General features: G+C 49.9%; 1 protein-coding gene across 1 annotated transcript; it reads right to left on the bottom strand.

Moving 5' to 3' along the window:
• Positions 1–16959: 16959 nt before the first annotated feature.
• Positions 16960–20924, bottom strand: LOC119103032 (CWF19-like protein 2). Its single transcript, XM_037226484.1, has 3 exons — positions 20846–20924; positions 19124–19657; positions 16960–19066 (listed from the first exon to the last, which is right to left on the bottom strand). The coding sequence occupies exons 2-3, from the start codon at positions 19595–19597 to the stop codon at positions 17075–17077; spliced, it is 2466 nt and encodes an 821-aa protein (XP_037082379.1). The 5' UTR covers positions 19598–19657; positions 20846–20924; the 3' UTR covers positions 16960–17074.
• Positions 20925–21428: the final 504 nt, after the last annotated feature.

Here is a 21428-nt window from a genome sequence, read left to right as displayed (position 1 = left end):
AAACCCACGGGTGTCGATTTGTAATTCTTTCGTGAGGGCCCTGCTCCCCCCTCCCAATGTTGAGTCGCCCCCCCCCCCCCAATGTTGGCTTGGCCCCATCAACGTTTCTGATTGGATTACTACAACAATGTGGGCAAAGGATGATCATAACTTAAAGGATATTTTCTTTGATCTTTCTACGTAGTCGGGTTTCGCACCACTGCCACAACAAAAAAGTCATAGTTGCCCTCACTACCAGATACAAATCGTAATAGCTGAGGAAATAAACGATGCAATAGACTTCACATACCTAGCGCCGTAAGACACGCAATGGTTTGTGAGGTTAAAGTAAAAAGTAATGGAATATGGGAATGATATAAATCCTTCATTGATCATGATGAATCCTTCAGGACCTGCCCCGGTCCTTCAAAACCAAAATGCGTGCCGCCGCCCATGACCGCCATAGAAAAGCGCTATCGGCGCCATAAGGCAGTCTGAAGTGGCGCCTTCATGTGCCGATCAGAACAGACGTATGCGCCCAGTGCCTGCTCCCTGGATCCAATCCTACGTGATTTCTATACTCTTTAAAATAAAGGTTTTTAATAATTGTTCAAAGATTAAAAGCTAAGTTTAATCAAATGAACTGGGCTTAATCAAGTGAGAAAATCGGGGGGAGGGAGTGGGGGGGGGGGGGGGGGGGAGGCTGACGTTGTGGGGCCTTGGGTGCGGCTTGCCCCCGATAATTTACAAGAATTGACACCCCTGCAAAAACTGGCTGATTCGAAATAATTGTATTGCATTGTCCGCATCGAAATCTCCAGAGTTCATAAAGTCTAGTGGTCAACAAGTCCAGAATCACAGCATCCAGTGTTCATAAGATCCAGAAAATGTCCAAAACCCCAAGACAGAGGAGAATCATAAAGTCTGGTGTTCATAAAGTCGTGTTCATAATGTCCAGCGTCCGTGAGATCCACGGTTTGGGATGCTGTTCCACTTCCTCGCAACGCTTGACATGATGGTTCGGATATTGCCCGATAGACTGGCTACTGGAGCCGATTTCGCCCGCTTCGGCCGACGAGTGACGTCATGCGGTACAGTGCTGTCCAGTTAAACCACTGTGCATGGATATGGACAACGTTTGGTCTGAGCGCACAAATTTTGCCGCGTCAGCACGTCCTCGGCAGCAGGCGCCTTAAATAATTCAAAACTTTGATCCCTGGCTCGTGGCATCGAAAATATCTGGTTATTCGGCAGTACCTGCACGGTAATCGTGGAAAGCACTTATCGGGTTGCCTGCTGTTTGGTATTGTGGGCTATGGATAAAATTATCCGCGGTATTTGTTTCTGTTATTTACTGTATGCGTTGGTAATGTTTCTCATTTTTTGAAGGAATTGATGAATAATGTGTAAGGCTGACTGATTCGATGTCTGCTTCAGGTAGGCGCGCATATAGATCTCCAGCTCCTCGCACGCTGACCTATGCTGTTCGTGATTTTATTTGACTGATTCCCCTCCCTCCTCCAGTTGCAAATTCTTTCACACGCTCCTGCAAACGGGACTTATTCTGAATTAAACATGCCTTTACTCTCAAAGAGAGGGGCTGGGGGCTAACTCATCAGTTGAATCCAGCTACTACTTCCCTGGTGAGACATGTTCAATGGCCCATCCTACTCTTTTCTTCGATTAAGAACGTTTTAAACAGGCGTGGTTTACCAAAATAAGTTGGTTGGCTGAGCTATGAACATACAACGAAGGGTACCTTGATAATACGCCAACGAATTAGTTTTTCTCCTAATTTGGCTCGCTTTCTCACAAATCTGCAGGCTGCGATTCAGGTTACAGCGAGGGGTGAAATCCCTGCAACTGAATAGGGAACCGCACTCCTAGTTGCAAGGTAAATAGGAAGTAAAAAGCAAACGTTGGCCGCGAATGTATTCAACTGCCTGCCAAACGTCACGCAAAACTGAGGAGACTGAGGGGTCCAAGAACCCCCTGGGAGGAGCTCTTTCCGGAACCATGAAGTCCAAAATATGACCATACTGAATGAGAAAAGCAAAAATGTTGTCAAATAAAAATTCTGACAATGCCGTAGCAACGTCTAGCAGTCCAAGAAGCCCTCGCTGGTAAACTCGTGGACCCCCTCTGGCCGCTCAGTGGGGACATGCGGTTAAGTCATGCATCAGATCTCGCGCCAGGTAGTGGTCCAGGAATCGGCCAAGACAAAAGGCCATTGTACGTTAAGTCGATCGGATCTGTTATCGAAAATTAGCTTCAATGCGTGTCCCCGTTTACTAACGACAGTTTCATGGCAGGGCAATGCGAATACACGTTCAAAAACACTCATCCTCTCAAAAACACTGCCACGCCAAATGCTGATATGCATCAAATATGTTCTCGTGATTGACGGTGACAAGCTTTTTAGATGACTCTTTCGGTGAAAATGGCAGCATATCGCTCGTTTCTTGTGAAGATTGTCTAGCCTCCGCAATATCTGGCCGAATTATGACCAGAGTGACAACGGGAGAGCTTTGGACACCCACAGATCGGAGTGCAAAAGTGTGGATTTATGTAATATTACGCTCAGGAAATAGAAGGCTGATAGTAATATTCCTTCTGCATGTGCGTAGTACGTATGTTTAAGTACCTATGCTCGCTGTGTGTCTTAACCATCGCCGTGATTCGCCGTTTTGCATAACTCGGACTGATGGGGGAGAGGGGGTTGATGCGACCCTTCCCCGGCGTTTCCAAGCTTATGAACATATAGCTTGCTGAGAACAGCAGTGTATTGTTCTGAACACGACTTCACGATTGGCACTAGTTTGTATGTTGTTGACAGGTCAAATGTCGAATTTTACAGAAATCGCACTTTGTAGCTGTTATTTTATGTTCACTAGAACAAGCCTTGCACTGACACGGACCTTAAATTGGCGTGTGTCTCGTTAAATTCTAAGTACACTCTGTAGTAGCAATTCTCTTGCCGCCCGCCGCTAGAGCCAGCCATAGATCACCGTCGAGTGCTCGTCATAAACTGTCGCTGCTCCGAAACCAGAAAATCTAGTAACACGTTTTGGCATCAAAACACGTGCCATAATCACCGTTTATCACGAGGAGGGTTAATCGTTTTGAAAAGAATGTTTCGCAAAATGTTTTGCTCATTTTGCTAATAACTGAAGCCATAGCGGACAAAACAGGAAAAAATGCTTGCTTCCTTCCATGATTTCTTGCTCCTAGCTTGACCTCACGCTGACCCCGTCCCGAAAGACCATGTCTGTCGAAACAAGTTGTGCTCTGTCCATGAGCTGGTGCCGAAAGGTTCCGATCCTCGCGAAACTTTTCCCCGTCCGAACAACGAGAACATATTCATTGACGCGCCAGACTGTTCGCACGCGCTTGGCCACGGGCAGGTTGGTGCGAATGACAATGGCGCGAACGATAAGATGATCGACCAAGGCAACCGATCGTTGTTATCGCGTAAGACGAACTGCAGTGAACGCATAAGACCGAACGAAATATGACAAAGATACTGGTATATAATTTGAATATGATCATGATAGTTTTCAATATGTTCAGCTCCTTTCATCGTTTCGCTAAGCCTTTGATAATGGATGTAGGAGCACACAGTGCGCTTACGGCAAGCCCAGTGTGTGGGGCATGCTACAAATGCTATTGAAACGGGAGATGCAAAAGTATAGGCATTAGGCGACAAACAGTCGATTGCCTATAGCAACACCGAGACAAATGTCAGAGCATGTCATGTTATTGTTGGTATTTGGCCGATACGTGGCCGGTATGCTGTAGGGTGGAGGCAGGTTCTGCCATTTAATTTAACTTTTCCGCCATTTCAGGCGGAGGCAGGTTTCCTCTAATGCCTGGCTCGGTTAAGATGACAGCCTGCCGCGCATTTGTGTTTCTTCTCGCATTTTTTTCTGGTCTCTGTAATATCATACCTAGTTGTGAACGGAGTTATATAAAGTGAGATATGTGTCACCAGAATAAGAGTGCAAATGTGTGAATTCATATCATGTGATGGTTAGAAATATGTGGTTGATGGTGATATTCCCTCTGCATGTGTTATGTCGTACGCATGTGTAAGTACCTACTCTCGCTGTCTTCCACATTTTGTTACTGCTGCATTGGATATCGGTATTGATGTTTCGTAAAAAGACTATCCTTGTTTTGTCGACAATTGCAAACATGTGAGGCAAAAATGTTTGCTTACTTCCATATTTACTTGCTCCTTGTTTCAACTCACACTGGGCCAGCCTCCGAAAACCAACACCCACGCGACAAGTCGCGATCTGTCTGGGGTCCGGTGCTAGACGACTACGGCGCTTGAGAAACTCAAAGCGGGAGACGTCCCCGTCCGGCCAATTATGAATTCCATTAGAACATTTTCATTCACGCGCCGAACTTCACGCGCTTGACAACAGACTGGCTGGCGCGAATGGGGGTGGGGATTGGTGGGGCTATGCCTCCTGTCTCTTTTGGTGAGGGGAAAACAAAATATCGTGGTGAAGGGTTAGCAAAATCTTCATTTCGTATCCACATAACCTTTATTTTCAAAAGACCCCAAAATTTCACGGGCACCACGAATGACCAAAAGTATTTATTTTCGATAGGCGGTGAGGTACACCATAACCGGCCCAAAACACTTTATTTTCTGAGGACGCCAAATTTCAGAGATACAGCAGTGTTGTGCCTCCTACCCTGACGAAATCTTGGGTTGGCCCCTTGGGATAGGGGCACCGAGAGGTCTGTTTGGGGCACCATAACTTTCATTTCGTGGCACCAAAACCTTTATTTTAAGAGGCCCTTTATCTAAATGGGCAATTCATATTTCCCAAAGACTTGGTTTTAAACAGCGTTTAAAATCCATGGACATCACCATACCTATGCCTTTCACCCTTGCAAAATTCTACGTCTTCCTGTTCCACGAGAGAGCACCAAAAAAAAAACTTCATTACCGGGTATCTTAGCTTTTATTTTCCAGAGGCACACACTTTCTGAGGCACCACAAAGCAGGGGTGGGTCCAGAGGGGGAGGGGCCATGGGGTCATTCCTCTCCCCCTTGGGCCCAAGGAGGCTTGGACGCCCTTTGAGAGGCACCAAATCTCATCGCAAAGGGGCAACAAAACCTTCATTTCGGAACCACATAACCTATATTTTTATGAGACACCAAATTGCATGGGCGCCAAGACGTTCATGCTGTGGTCTCGACGAAACCCTGCGTCGGCCCATGCGGTGAGGGAGCACCAAATCCTTCATTTCCGGGCAACATAACTTTTATTTTCAAGAAGCACCCAATTCCAGAGAGTATCAGAAACGGCTCTAGCCCTTTATTATGAAAGAGCCGTTAATTCCAAGGACATAACTATGTTGAGCTTTCGGCCCTGATAAAATCCTGGATCGAACCCGTGGACAAGGAGGCGCAAAAACCGTCCTTAAGGGGCGACATCATCTTGATTGCCAAGGGCTACTAGTGGCAGCCAGGGACACCAGAACCGGGCGAGGGATCCTCTGCAACATTTCAACCAGGGACCGATAAAGCAAACTAGTGTCTCGATGCCAATTATTCGACTTCCTGTGACAGTAAAGAGTCTGTTTGCATCAGCGAAGGCTCATGCGCCGATCCATTGCTAGATGTCTCAGTTAGAGGGCCAGCCCGCATCGAGGAGGGGACCGGTCGTGATGCACCCTTCTGAGGGTCTCCGTACGATCCTGTGGGCTATCACTAGACTAAAAGGCTCTGGAGGCCCCAGGATGGGACGTCATGCCCTTCAGCTGCTGACCAGAACGTTTTACCAATGCAATTGATTTGGCTGATCAGTTGATTCTCTGAACGGGTTCACCAGTTGCAGCATTACGAGCGAGGGAGATTACGTCATTGCGCCTTCCCATTGCGCCTTCCCGTAATCCGTCCCGACTACCAATCTAAGAATTGCACTGGTGAAACATCTGGCAAGGGGACACCTCTTACACGCATACCCATTGACTTCATAAGGCGTTGGAAAGTACCGATTTCGATACGTGGTCATTTCCACCCATCTGCTCACCACTGCTAGGTGTTGCTGCAAGGTTCCGAATGCTACAATGGTGTAACTACAACATTTTTGTTGAGACGTCTCACAAAGCACTTCACGGAGGGGGCACCAAGAAATCACGTGCAGCCCGACACAATACTCTTCTCGCGCGCCGAGCGCTTACACAAAACACTGCAATTTTGAAACCTACACACAAAACGATGAAACTCAACATTCTGGATGCATTACTCATTCATGACCACAAACGACCTCTAAACAAAGAAATGAATCAAACTACTGAATTATCCCTTTGGAGCAGCATCACAAGTAAATTACTTAGACAAGGAACAAGACACTGATGAATGGCGCGGGTATTGGGTGATTGGCATGCAGTGTTGTGATTTGCTGTGTTGGTTTTGTTAGTCACAGTGTGTGGTGCTAATGATATCTTCTGCACGGCTAGAGCATTGTTTGTTGTTGCCAAGTCAAAACGGCAGTGAGTGCTGTCCAATGAAAAATTTATTATTGGTATGCAGGCTCGTGTTTTGTGCTCTAATTTAAAGTGTTCAGGATGCCGAAGTTAAATGAAGAGCCAGATATATAGAAGAGTCAGTCACCAGTCATATACCGTGCAAGTTCCGCGAGCTTCGTGTATGTGTCGTCATAAAAACGTATATATATATATATATATATATATATATATATATATACATCATTATTAAACGCTATGTGCGATTCGGTCAAAAGCACCGGCCAGGACTAACAAGACACTATGTCGGAGTGATCGGAAACAGTAAACTTCACGGTCACCAAATCTCCACACATGTACACTTCGAAAATGCTAGATAACTGGAGAAGTCCTTTTACTTTGTGAGGTTCTTAGACTTCAGGGCTGTATCCACCAAAAATCCTCGTATTCCGGCCATTAAGTTTTAATATTCTTATGTATGCAGGTCGTACACGGGAACCTAGCTTACTGCGTACAGCCCTAGAAAACTAGGCGTGCTTTGTATGCAGATACATGGAGCTTGGTAATCTTCCTAGGATTATGGTGGATTCTGTCATTTGAAGGCTAAGTATTTCGAAGACAACATGGCAGCATATGCTTAAAATGGCTGCTAAATGCCACCATTATCAAGCACGAGCTTGGTTACCAGCCTATACACGGTTAACCGGGTATTTAACGAGATAAGCTGATGGCTGAGGGCTAATACAGAGTTTTTGCTCTGTCTGTTGCAAGGTAATGCAGAATATCCTGCCTTTAAAAAATATTTTAGAACGTTACGTACATGTATAATAATTGTCACAAATTCAATAAACAATTAAAATAAGATGCACGACGTCGGCGGCGTGTAAAATTATGTTCGACAGTGACAATAACGAATTCATCGGCGTAATCGCCATAGCCGCAAATTCAGTCATCAGTTGGTAAGAAGCAAAGCCCCAATAAAAATGATTAAGATTTAGGTCTCATTCAAGGGCGTAGGCCCTCGTCTAGTATGGAAAAACCCAAGACCAAGAAGGACGGCACCTGAGCAATGGAAACTGCCGTGGCAGGCGGAACAAAGAGGCTTAGATGAACAGTGAATGGTCCTCATAGCAAGCGAGAAGAACCTAACACCAATATGGTGGGACCATTGAACGATCTAGAGCACCCCGGCAGGTTAACATGTAGGGTCCTGCCGGAGTACAGGATCCCCTGAACAAAGGTCATTAGCCGAAGATCAGTGTACATGAATTAATGCCCCGTGTGATCAAGAGTGCTCGGGCAGGTTAACAGAGAGAGCTCTGACAAGTGAAGGGTCCTCAACAAATAAGCCTAAGAAGGGGAAGAGCCATTGGTCAATGAAGAGGGCCCCTGAGCATCGAGTGTCTCGGAGCGTTACTTTATATGGGGCCGCAGCAACAGCACGGGGTCCTCCAAGCAAGTGGAAAGAACCCGATACCAATATAAAGGGGCCCTGAGCAACCGAGTGTATCTTGGCATTTGGGCCCCACGCAGCAGCAGCGGGGCGGGAGAGCCCGCTTACCCCGCGGACACAGCGGTCCCTGCCGAGCCCGCGCCTCCCGCCATGTCTCCGGCCGCGAACCCGTCACATCCGGGCCCAGTCCCCGGTAAGCCCCGGGGCGCGGCTGCACCCAGGCCGGACACGGCCGCCAGGCGTCCAGGTAATTTATAGTAACCAGGCTTGGCTGTACGCATCATGCGATCAGCAGTGGAATGGCAGGCTGGCTGTGCCATCTATTGAGAAAAGAGGGAAATAGCGGCAGGACTCAAAGATGCTTCTGTAGTGTTATCTAGCTGCAGGAATCCAAACTAGCCTGATTGCCATGGATACTGGATGCTTTGAACACTGGGCTTAGCGACTCTGGACATTGCAACTCTGGACGTTGCGTCCCTGGACCTTATGCACGCCCCCAATGGGCGTGGAATTGGACGTTGTCTGGAAGTTATGAACATCGGATGATGCGATCCTGGACGATATGAACACTGGACGCTGCGATCCTGAGCTTTTTGATGGCTCCAGAAATAAATCCAGTGGCCAATTTAGAGAGGGGAAGCATGGGAAAATCATACACATGCAATTTTGCTTTGATTGACTTGGCAATACGGAAATAAGGTAAACAAGGACCGTCATTCATTATAACAATTTATTGCGTATATGTGGGAAGAAATCCCATGAGTAAAAGCTTGGTTGCGCTGGTTGCCGGTTCGTTACCTTCTCCCGGTATTATTTGTTTGTACCACGGGACTAAGTGGTGAATCAGTTCCCATCAGATCTTCGTAACCAATGGCGGTTTAATCACGAAGTCCAGGACAAGGTCGGTAAAGACAAGATCATTGTCACCTAGCAGCGTTTGACGGGTGTGGGGAAGGCGGTGTGTTAACAAGTAACTCGTAACAAAGCGACGTTCCCGAGCAAGAGCAGCGCATCCAACCAATACATGTTCAACCGCGAGTCGGACATAACAAGTCTCGCAGACTGGTGATGCATAGCGACTAAATAGGCGACTGTTGGTGAGGCGAGTGTGGCCACATCTCGAATGCACCATAACTACTTCTCTTTGCCTGTTCTTCCTGATGACACGTCGCCCATGGTTGGAGTGTGGGTTTGATTCGATGCATGTAGCTAGCATGCGAAACACCCCACTGATGCTGCAAATACCAAGCAAAGCGGACTTCAGTTAAATGGAGAACATCACCCGGTGCCAGAGACACTTCCAGAGGCGTTGGTAGACGGCCACCTTCGTTCGCAAGTGTGTCAGTGAGGACGTTTCCCGCGATACCACAATGTCCCGGTATCCACAGAAAAGTTACATGTTGGTCAGTAGGTAGCGAAAGCTTTATACATGGGTATCATACACTCCCGAGAGGTTAAAATCATCGAGTTGCTGGGAGGCCTGAAGTAATGCCCTGGAGTCTGTGCATATCGTAACCTGAGGAATACGTCTGACCTCTGATATTTAACAGCACTCTGTGAGGGTGTAGCTCAGAAACTGGAGGGCTGTGGGCAGTTCTCTAAACTGCACTGAATGATGCTCAACCTAAATCTTTCGCTCAAACCCTTATACAAATGTGGAACACTTCCTGGAAGTGTAATATAGAATAGATGTGGAACACTCATGGGAAGACAAGCCAGAAACCACAGGAAATTACTTGTTTTGATATTTTTAAGTTAACATGGTATAAGTTTTCCTTTTCCGGGGTCATTTACAGCGCCGTTGAATGCCTGGGTGTCTTGGCGGAAGCGTCCGCGGGACAGAATGAATATAGAGAGTTTATTTACAGAACATAGTAGGCGAATGCAGAATCGAACATGATATGACGAATGAATATGTATCCAAACAAGGATTACGGCTAGGCAGAGACCAAGAGAAGGGCAAATAAAACTAGATGAAATTACCACCACGTTTAACAAGAACTACCACGACTAGCAAAACATTCCACGACCATGGGAGGAGAGAGCGGTAGCCAAGTGTTCAGTAGGGGGTTCGGCGCGGGAGTCGCCCGGCCCGGCAGCGCGACAGAGCGGGGGTCCTACCCACATGGCGCTGGTGAGGGGGTCTCTCCCCGTTCAACCACTGTCGCGGGTTATAGAGTGCGGGACAGGGTCACCGTGTGACGCCAGGGTCAAACGGACCCAACCTTTCTATAGGAAAATACCTATGTGATCATATACGTGGTGGTCTAGAACTATTACACTAATGTCGCCCTTGCGAAAACACTCGCACACAATCGTGCATAGGTCAGACTCACTCGCGTCGCGCAATCTTTCCTAAGAGCATTGGCAGGGGTTAGTACACTAGTTGCTACGATGTCTGAACCCCTGAGTGATGTAACCCTTAGTTATCTAAAACCCTGATCTTGAGACCCTGAGTGGAATGGTATTATGCCAAACTGGAATATACTGTACGGGTTGCAACATTAATGACGCTAATGATGACGTATTAAATCCACGACCTGCAACACTCGTTTGTCGCACTATATCTTTGTTGCACTGAATCATGTGCTGACTCGTTATGGTTTTAGCCGTAGAATGTACTGTCGTTGACATATCTATACGTGTTCATTTAGTTCTTATATGGGCGTCATTTGTTAGTATCGCAATGCTTGCAATGATCTTGTTGCTGCGGTGCTCTGGACCTCCGAGCAGCGGTGCGCTGGTAATCCGGCTCGATTGCAGGTATGCGTCCGAGCGGCGTGACCTTCACGGAAGTGTTGCAGCAATGCTTGGCCAAGCAACTGTGGAGCCACACTGCGGAATGTAGTCCTGCGGTCCCCACGCGGTTAGGCTTGTTCATGGGCATGGGTTGCCTCAGAGTCGCTTGGTAACCCGGGAGTCGCCCACCTTTCGTGGCGGCCTTGGTCGCGGCGCAACAGCCTGAGTAGGTCGCGCCGGGGCTTTGATGTACCCAAGCTCTGCAGCGGCCTTCTTCGCTGGGCCCGCTCTGGTCGGTCCGCTGCGCAGCCACCGGGGCGAATTGTTCTCACAGAGTTAAGAAGTTAACACAACTTCCGGCGTTGCGGTCTCTGCGGGCCAAACGGCATTGACCTACGACCAGTAGTGCAGGTAGGGGGGGGGGGGCTCAAGGGGCACAAATAGGCCATATCCGGGGATTTTTGGGCGGCCCTTTTACCATTAGCGGGCCCTTTGCCAAACCTGTGCCCCCCCCCCCCCCCCCTCTTACCAAGACTAACTGCGCCCCTGCCCACGACTCAGGGAGCACGTGTCTTTTGCGTACACCTTTCTTCACCACTGTTATGCGAAAATATTTTATAAATATAGGTTGGTGCTGTTTCAATAAATTTCGGATCTAAACAGTCAATTTTAAAAACATATCAGCGCTGAATTTTTCGACCGCTTTTTAGATATAGCCTGTACCAACACGTACTCGGCGCATCTGTTCCGAAACCGGATTTTCACAAAGTAACGCTGCGATGGCTGCGTGCAAGGCCCGTTGTGATTAGCATGCGCGGAGTGCTCTGCTAACCCGCTTTGGTTGATTCACTGGTTTGTGGATGCGCTAGGTGTGGGGGCGGGTTACAGCTCCTGCGTAAAGCTTCATACGACTATTACCTTGGTACGATCGGTGTGACCCACCCGAGTTTGGCCAATCTAACAGGTGAGGATGAAGGGAAAAGGCTCCAATTTCATACTGAGCGTAGGAAGACGCCACAGGAAGCTTATGAAGGCGGGCGGCTCAGTTTGCTCGATTCTCTCCTTAGCACCAGCCTTAACATCTGTGAAGAGCAGAGAATGTGGCTGGTTGGTTGATGTGCACCTGGGCTAGCAAAATGTGCAGATGGGTGTTATCCAGGTCTGTGAAGGCCATGGGCCATCAAGCAATTCAAGCTGTGATTGATTCCCATTCAACATTTGTGTGCTAAGCCTCTTACTCACATGCTCGAAACTGAGGTCAGGTCAAATTGTGCTGAATTTTGGTAGCATTTTTGAAGAGCAATATTCTAGAGTGCTTTTCTTGAATAACCCTTGAAACATAATTCCTTGAAACACTGGCCCTCCATGGCAGCCTACAAAAATACATTCATTGTGCTGAGGTCCAGACAACATCAGTGCACAGCTGAATCTTGTGTGGACATGCTGATTTTTTTGTTTCCTGCTGAACATCACAAGTTCTTGAAATATTGTCTCCCCATGCACTGAAATTGATTGGCAGGGATTTTCAATGCACATGACTCACAAGTGTGCTGAAAAGGGTGCTGTGATTTTGCTGCTGTCTCTATGTGATTAGCATAATATATATTTTGTGCAATCTGGGCCATGGGTCTCAACTAGATGCACTCCAGTCTTCAAAAATTCTAGCCACTGTGTCTGTCCCATGCATGACTTTGGTGCATTACAACTGGTGCACATGTGTGCTTAAGTCAGGTCAGACCAAAAAAAGCAGACTTCCGAGTATTCTTGGTTGACAAAACTTTGAGAGCACTCTTGCCTTAAATGGCCTTTGAAATATTGGAATTCCATGAAACACCATCCATGCATGATCATGTATGAAAATCAGAACATTATTGCTGTAATATCACTGCTATGCCAGGCAGTACATGTTCAGCATAAAATGCATCATTTATAGCCAGAAGTGCAAACAGAATACAAAACAAGCACATGAAGGCTGCTCCTGTCACTTATGACAATCACAGCTATGGATGATAACAAGTGCATGGGAAGTATGGTGGAACATTAGTTAACAAGCTATGTTTGTGTGCAGGTCATATAGTGCATTGCATAATACACATGCACATGCCTACATTGTGCATATCTACATCTTTCCTATGTTTGTGTCATAACCACACTGTTCTGGTGTTTGATGATTCACTTGTCTGAAGATGCTCCAAAAGAAGATATGAGATATGACTCAAAGGAAGATCACCCCAGACTTCACAAGCAACACCAGTATCATAACACCAACATCAAATAGTAGTAAGCTTTATGTTCTGGAGGCTGTCATGATCAAAATATTGCCTCCAGAACTAATAGGGGTGACCCCATGGTCACCCTATATCTCATTTGGACAGAATATGACCATCCAAATGGATGGTGATCTTGCTTTTCAGCATGTGTTTGCTGTCAGTACTCTCAGGCTCCCAAAAAATGTGAACCACTCAATTTAGGTTTTATAATTTGATCATAAAACTTGATTTTGTTGTACCTGACTGTTTTCATGTAATTATATCTTTGTTACTGGTATGTTGTGCTTCACTGGAAATTAATGTTTGATGGTTATGAAACATCAGGCCAGCTAATAGCTGCCAAACATCGGCAAGTTGCTTTTAAGTCTCAATGATTAACAGAAACTATTAGTTAGAAATTTAGAGCACATGCAGAAATGGCTCATTAAATGCACCTGCACAAAGACCAAACAACACCTGCTCACTAGAGAACTTGCTGTCAACATATTCTGACGTCGTCAGCTGGTGCGCGGCGCCAGCTGACACGCCAAAATATCATGTTGCGCGAACTGACCATGTCGATGCATGTTGACTTAGATTTACGCTCACTGGCTCCGCTTGCCACACGGCATAGTTCGTTTAGCGTTCGCCGCAGAGCAAACCCGGCACAAAGCACCAGGAAGGGAAATATGTGCCCACTGCACTTGTTTTGTTTTTTTGCCTTTCACTGTCCCAAATTGCACACGTCTATTTAGATCCATTTTGCGCTCCAGGATGCAATCACATGTTTTGACGGTACATTTCGGAGTCACACAATAACAAATTGACGTCATAAACTCCATACAGGATACAATGTGAAGTCATTTGGAACAGTAAATGGAAACCCAACCAGAAAGATCGCAGAGCCCCACCTTCTTTAGTCCATTCCCCAGGGCCTTCCCAGAGAGGCCATGGTGCGGAGTGCCCGAAAGGCCATTCCTCGTGTCCCACATTTTGCTTGCCCTGGGTTGGGACGTTCACTTCTTGGCGCTGGCGCATAATTTGGCTGCGCCACCTGGGGCGCCTGGTACGGCCGTCCCCGCCACCTAGCGGCCGGCCGCGGCTCCAATGCCGGCGAAGCCTACAGCTCAGGTAACCGCCGCCTGACGGCAAGGTTTCGAAACGACCTCCCCGTGGTGTCGGGTACAACCGAGCCCGCGCCATACACGAGGGACGGTGCCCACACTGCTCCCCGTTTACTCGCACAATGCCAACTACTGAGCGGTAAGCGGAGCCCGCACTGAGGTGGGTGAAATGCGTCACAAAAACATCAAACGCTGGTGTCACCTCTGAATGAGCTCATTTGCCCTAACGGCGGCTACCGCTACTACCATTCACGCGGCGGCTGTCTGTTTCAGGAGGTTTCGGCTCTGTCCGTCAGTTGCCATGCCAACGCCGATTGTCCGCAACCCGATCGCGGCCATGATCCCGCTGGCCATGCTCATAGGCGGCTGGTACCTGGACAAGCTCGACAACGAGCGCATGACCATGTTCCGGAACAAGTCTGCGCTCTACGGCCGGGAGCTTAAGCCCGGCGAGAAGCAGCCTTGGCCGTGACCGAACAGCCCGACCTGCCAGCGTCTTTGTGTTTGTGTGTGTGTTCTGGAATGGCTACTGCGAAGGCGTTCCAACGAGTTCTTTTCATGGTATCATGACCATAATAAATGACTAGGCAAATGTTCGGAAATAATTGGAAACGGAGAGCACTTGAACGCACTGTTTAATCCCAATGCGTCACAAGTGTGCAACGAGCGCCATCGTTTATCAGTTGTAGAATTAAGAAAACGAAAAGGCATGCGCATGCGCGCAGTGCAATGCATGCATCCGCACAATGCAATGCATGCATGCAGTGTTGTACATACATGGGTAAAACGGCTTGTCCAAGTCTTGTCTCAGAGCGTCGTGCATGATTGTGGAATTACAACCATGGGCATTGGCAATGAGGAAGGGGTGAGAACAGCTTTTACTCCCGGCGACGCTCGTCGCCGTCTAGAGCCAGGGACAATCATGCTGTTAAATGATTGTGTCTCCCAAATCAACAATATTGCCCCCCCCCTGGATATCCGTTCTGAGCATTAGCCAGCCGATCCCGGCGTCAGCCTTCGGCGACACCCCCGCCTGAACCCCAGAATGATGTCTTTGGAGTTGCCTTTCGCCACATGCCCATGCCCAGGCGCGCCCATCCAGACGCCCCTCGTTGTGCCATGCGAGTGCATCCATCCCCACTCCGAAGTGGTGGACAGCGAGCTCCGACACAGTCGGTGGGACCCTGTCCGCTCTGGCGTCATGGAGGGCAGCGGGGACCGGGGAGCTGCCGGAGTTCAGGAGAATATATCCTTGGCCGAGGAAATCGCCAAGGATAACGCGACCAGCAACATGGCTTTTACGCGCAGCACAGTCAGTTACTAACAGGTAGATGGTTTTTGGCGCAATACATGCCGGCTCAATGCCATCAAACTTGGGAAGAACAGCGGAGCCTGAGGTTCCCTAAGACTGCTGCCAGAGACGGGACCAGGGGTTCCCTGTGGCAGTAGTCACAGACCGGGCCAAGAGTTGCCTGTGACGGTATTCTCAGACGGGGCCACAGGTTCCCTGTGACGACAGTCACGGACCGGGCCAAGGGTTACCTGTGAGGATAGTCAGAGACGGGGCCCTGTTCCCTGTGACGGTCGTCAGAACTCATCATGATCCTGACACTTCATCGGTCACAACCCTTTTTAACCCCGCGAGCCCTGTAGGGTGCAGGGCATGGAACGGGTCTATGTGTAAATAGGGGCAGAGGGTGCACCCCTCTCCAATTAGGGACGGAAAGGGGTCTCCCAACCCGTGGCTGCGGAAGTCAACGAGGCCAGACAGGTGGCACGTGGCTGTTGGTACCACGAGTCGCCCAGGTGCTACTGCAACTGAGTGAACTCTATGAATCAGGGGAGAGGGCCTTCATTCAAACAGAGGCCCCGAAACCACGGAGGGGCCATAAAGAGTCCTATTCCGTCAAGATTCCTATGAGGTCAAGGAATCTTGGTTAAGCGAGCATACCGTATGGCCAGATGCTTCCTGACGCAGTGGGCTATCGCGCGCGTAGCACACGAGTGCAAACGGCCGAAAGGATTCGAGGTGACGAAGTACCACAATTTGTTATGAAAGCAATGCCCCTGCATTAAATAGGCACAACGACCATCACCAGAACGGCCTAACTTCGCAAGGCGACGACGTCCATGACACCAATGAGATAACCTGGAACCCGTTGGGAACAAAGACCTACCATCTCCTCAACACTCATCGCCGGATGTACGAAATCAACAGCATCGAGGTCATTACGGTGCGCCAATATGTGGGCAGACAACGGGGCCCGAACACGATTGAGGCATCCAAGAATGTCCGGTGACTTCCCAGACGGTTCATGGCCTCCAAACAGCCGCAGCGTCGTGAATGCATGGTAACCCCGGCACCTAGTGTGGCATTCCGCCAATTATGACGTCTGAGGGTCACCCCTCCCTCCGAGAGCGCAGTGGCAAAACAATACACACAATGACGCTGTAATCCGTGACCTTACCCAGCACTGAAATATGACAGAATGTTCCACATTGATCACGGGACATCTAACGAATTAAGGTATTAAAGACTTGGAACATTGTCAAGAAAGATGTTGATGAAAATAACCCATTCTGAGAATTCCGAAAGCCTACCATGGAAATTTTGAAGCAATTCTTGCGAACAAAAAAGATTGCTCTTCCCATCCAAAGCGGTCGACGGCTAAAATGGAAGGCGACAATCGATGGACGTCGCATAACCCAAGGTCATATCGTTCATAACGCGCAAGATTCCCACCCAAAATAGGCTGTCGTCATTGGCGGTAAAGGCTCGACGACTGCTTGCCTCAATGAAACAGAAACGCACGAGGCAAAACAAACACGAGGAAAGCGCCATCGTAACTAAAGCGTAACGCCCGTAGTTTTACACACCCTCGGTTACCAACGTCTCCGAAAATCTGAGCTGGTCACGTACCCTGTTATTGAGCATCACAGAACAACTATCAGTCACATTCATAGCTGTATTGTACTTCAACTGTGTTTCCGCAAATATCTGCGTTTCTCACATTTTTTTTTATCCTGTGCATGCAACCAGATCACTCGTTTTTTGTAAAGTCATGCGGCCCCCAGTGCTTCGAAAACTCCATGACTTTCTTCCGTTGTTCATCGAGGGACTCATTTCGCGATCGCCTCCACGCTGAGGGCTCCAGTTCCAGCATGCCACCGATAACCTCCTCCGCGAATGTGGCCGGAAACAGCTCCTCGTCCTCCACCACGTGGGCGAAGCCGGGCTGCAGTCCGAAGTCCACGAAGAAGTACGGCAAGCCCTTTGGCACAGCTCTGCGCACATCACGACCACGCAGGTCCACCACCTTCTTGTTCTGGCTCCACTCGGTCTCGCTCTCCTCCAGCGCCTTCTTGAAGTAGATCGGCGCCAGGTCGCCGCTTTCGCGCGGCACCGGCACCGCCTGCAGCACCGCGTGCGGGTACGTGCGTAGCTTCACCGCGCTCTCGAAGAACACCACGTCCTGCTCCATGGTGGCGAACATGGCCACGAGCGCAGCGCGGAACCGTTGTACCTCCTCCCAGGCGTCCTCGTCCAGGCCAACCAGGCTGGTGACGTGCTGCTGCGGCACCAGCAGGCAGTGGCCGGCCGTCAGCGAGCGGCCGGCAGGCAGCGCCAGGTAGCTCTTGGCGCCCAGCGCCGCGATCAGGTGGCGCAACGTGCGCCGGCTGTCCAGGCAGCGGTCGCAGCGCTCAGCACGCCGGTGCTGCGCCAGCGCGCGCGCCGCCTGCCGCTCGTCCTCGGCCAGCGCCGGCTGGGCGCGACCGGCGCGCTCGGCCAGCACGTCGTCGAGGCCGTGGTCGTCGTCGAGCCGCTGACGGACGCCACCGGCGGTCAACCGCGCCAGTGCCGCCGCCTCGTCGGCCGGCGTGGTGCGCCGCTCACGCTCGAACATGTCGCGCAGCTGCAGCCGGTCGTCGTCGGCGAAGTACTTGGTGCGCTCGGCGCCGCGGTGCGTGTCCGGCTTCTGCCGCTTCGAGGGCCGTTCGCTGGTCGGCGCACGCGTCCCCTTGCCGACGACGATCACCACCTGCTCAGCGGCGGCGCGGCTCGGCCCGACGGTGGCGCGCAGCCGCCGCGCCGCGTCCAGCTGCCGCTGCAGCGTCGCCACCACATCGTCGTCGCCGTTCAGCTCGGCTTTCAGTATTTTGGCGGCTAGCGCGTTCATCTCCCCGTCCGTCAGTGGCTTCGCGCTTCCAGAGCTGTCCCTGTCCGTTTCGCCGGAGTTGGGGCTGTCGTCAGCAGAAGTGGGAGAACTCTGTACACGGGGCAGGTCACGCGGCGGGGAGCCGCCTCTTCTCTCGGCCTTTACCCCGATGCGAGAATCACCTGGTGAGGTCGCGGCCGTTTTGCTCCATCCACATTTGGACTCCCGACGTCGGACCTCTTTCCCTTCATCTCTGTCAACACTGTACCGCTTTTGTTCGCCCGAGTTAGGGTCGTCGTACACGTCAGGTTTTCGCCTACCGGGGCTTATGCTTCTTCGCTCCCTAGTCATGCTTGGTGTTCTATCTGTGCTCTTCGTTCGTCTTCGCTCACTGCTTCCACTGCGCCGCCTTTCGCGACTTCTGCTTCGTCTTCGCTCTCTGCTCCTGCTCCGTCTTCTTTCAGAGTTGGTACTGCGCTGCTTTTCTTGACTCCCATTTCGACTCTTTTCTCGGCTCCTGCTCCGTCTCCGCTCTCTGCTCCCGCTCCGTCTCCGCTCCCTGCTCCTGCTTGGTCTCCGCTCCCTGCTCCTGCTCCGTCTCCGCTCCCTGCTCCTGCTTCGCTTCCGCTCCCTGCTCCTGCTCCGACTCCGCTCCTGGCTTCTTCTGCGCCTCCTTTCATCCCCACCGCCGGCCCCGTCCTTGGTGCGGCCGCGTCGCCAGCCCCTGGCGCCCTGAGCTGGCCGCTCGGCGGCGGCGCCGGCCGCCGGCCCGGCCGCGCTCCTCCGCTCGGCCGCGTCCAACATTGCCTGCAGCTTCTCCATGGAGCCCCAGCGCTCGGCCACCACCTCATCAAGCGGCCGGCCCTGGTCGGCCGCCTGCTGGCGGGCGCGCTCGAGGGCGCGGCGCAGCCAGCCGGCGCCTCCGTCGCCCACCGGCCGCGCGGCGGCGGGTGGGTCACCCGGGTCACGCCACTTGAGCGCCTCGTACGCCTGCTGGCGCTGGCGCTCCTCCTCGGCGCGCGCCTGCTGCTTCGTCTGCCGGCGCCGGTCGCGCACCTCGCCGGAGGTTACGCCCGCGAACAAGCCCTCCACGCTCATCCACTCGTCGCGCTGGGGCTGAGTGGCGTCGGAGGGCGACGGCGGCGCGCCGGCCGGAGCAGCGGCCGAGTGCTGGGTGCCGCTGGCTGAAACGGCCGCCGCTTCCGTCGCGCCGGCCGGAGTGGCGGTGGGCTTCTCGACCCACTGGTCGCTGCTGCTGCTGTCACTGCCTGGGCTCGAATTGCGCTGCTTGTGCTTCTTCTTCTTCTTTTTCTTCTTATGTTGCTTGTCTTTGTGCAACTCCGCTTGGGCGCTAGGAAACAAGCCAACATATTGCTTGCCTTTGTCTGTTGATGTTGCTATGTCCATTTTGATCAAGCTGTCTACACAAGCAATGGGTGCTTCTTGTAGTTCTTTCCAGGAGCCAATCTGTCAAGAAAAGAGAACACAAATGTTTGTAATTGATGGCATATGATTAAATGATCACAAACCATACCAGCACATCATGCAATGCTGTCTAATTCTGAAACATGTCAGAAAAGACCATGACATTTAACTAGTTATATCTAACTAATGGTACCTAAGTGCTGGGCTTCTCTCAATTATTTGTTGCAATGAAAGTCAGCTTCTGCAAGCTTAGTGCATATGCATGAATGTGGGTATATATCAACTAAATTTTTCAGAGCCAGCATTCTTGTGCATTAGAGCAGCTGTACTTTTTGCTGGGACAAACAACATAATTATCTACCCTAGTATTTCATTTGTGTGTGTGTCCCTGGCACTTAACAATGTGCACTGCTGATGCTATATGTTATTGCCCACCTCCCACACCCACAAGATTGCTCTCTTCAACTTTATCTTGAGTTTGCATTGTTTGCTGCAAAGTGTCAGTGTTATATGCATGAATTTGGTGTCCTGTGAAGTGTGCCCGCGCAGATACAATGTAAAAGTTTACTATATGGGAGGTATTCAGAATACATTTTCTGGCATGCTATGCATCATATAGTTTTTTGTTGTTGAAAATTGTGGGAACTCCCCAGTCATTGCCTATAGCTCACCAATATCAGCTGTGGAAACAAGGTAACATGTTTACACAGATCCTGGCTGCCACAACATTACTTCCTTGAAATGCCAGTCTGCATTCCCACTCATGCAACAACAGGTGGGAATACAGCACCAGATTGGCTATTCAGCAGGTTTATGCTCAATTTCACATAAACACAGTGACTTCCAAGCCAAACAAAATCAAATGACGCTGTAAGTTTGTGTGCTTCACAATTAATGTCCAAATGTGCGCGATAATCTAGATCTGACTTGGACAGTCAAATGTGCTGAATCTGATGAACTCAAAGCATGTTTTCTCAGTGGGAAAGCTAGTGAGGGCGGGTACAAGAGTCATCATCGACATTGGTCCATAACCCTGAAATGTCTTATCATTCATCAACTGATGTTTTCAAGGCATCAGACACCATACATCATCACACAAATGTTTTAGCGAAATCTTATCACTTAAACTTCAAAATATGATTACGAAAGCAACCAGAGACGTCGGTGGCACGCACGACTATCTAACGTGCCGCGCGTGACATCGGTCACACCTAGTAGCCTGCTACTTACTCTTAGCTTTACTCCATAATCACCCCAATAGCATTCATCCACACGTCTGCCCCTCGCACTGATGGCACGATACTGACGCATCAAGGCCGTCCTGACGAATCAACTAGCTTTTGTGTTTTCAAGGTGCTTTGAGTACTGGTTGTCGATTGATTGATGTGGCAATTAAATATGACGTCATAAGATAGTTCGAATTTTGGCATGAAATTTGATATTGGAAGCCGACAGGACGATGGCATTCAGTAGGTTGGCTGGAGAGGTTGGTGAGTTAGGTTAGATTAGGTTAGGATAGGTAAGGCTAAGTTAGGTAAGGCTTCGCTAGGTTAGGTTAGGTTAGGTAAGGTTAGGAATGGTCAAGTTATGTAATATAAGATTCTTATCCTTTTCCTACTTTTCTCGTGAGGCCCTTTTCGCGGAGGGTAATTACAGGTAACCTGGCCTTCGGTCTCGCTTTTACAAGTCGTTAAAGAATCTCACTTCGTGCCGCTCCATCTTGACTTGTGGTGCATTATCGCTTGCCAATGGTTGGAGGCCAGAATAACGACATAGCGTTTATTCCCTGCCCCATCAACCGTTCACTGCTCCC

This window comes from Pollicipes pollicipes, unplaced genomic scaffold (assembly GCF_011947565.3).
Source record: "Pollicipes pollicipes isolate AB1234 unplaced genomic scaffold, Ppol_2.1 Scaffold_5724;HRSCAF=6776_pilon_pilon_pilon, whole genome shotgun sequence".
In the NCBI taxonomy this organism is placed as follows: domain Eukaryota; kingdom Metazoa; phylum Arthropoda; class Thecostraca; order Pollicipedomorpha; family Pollicipedidae; genus Pollicipes; species Pollicipes pollicipes.
This window is presented reverse-complemented; position numbering and strand designations above follow the sequence as displayed.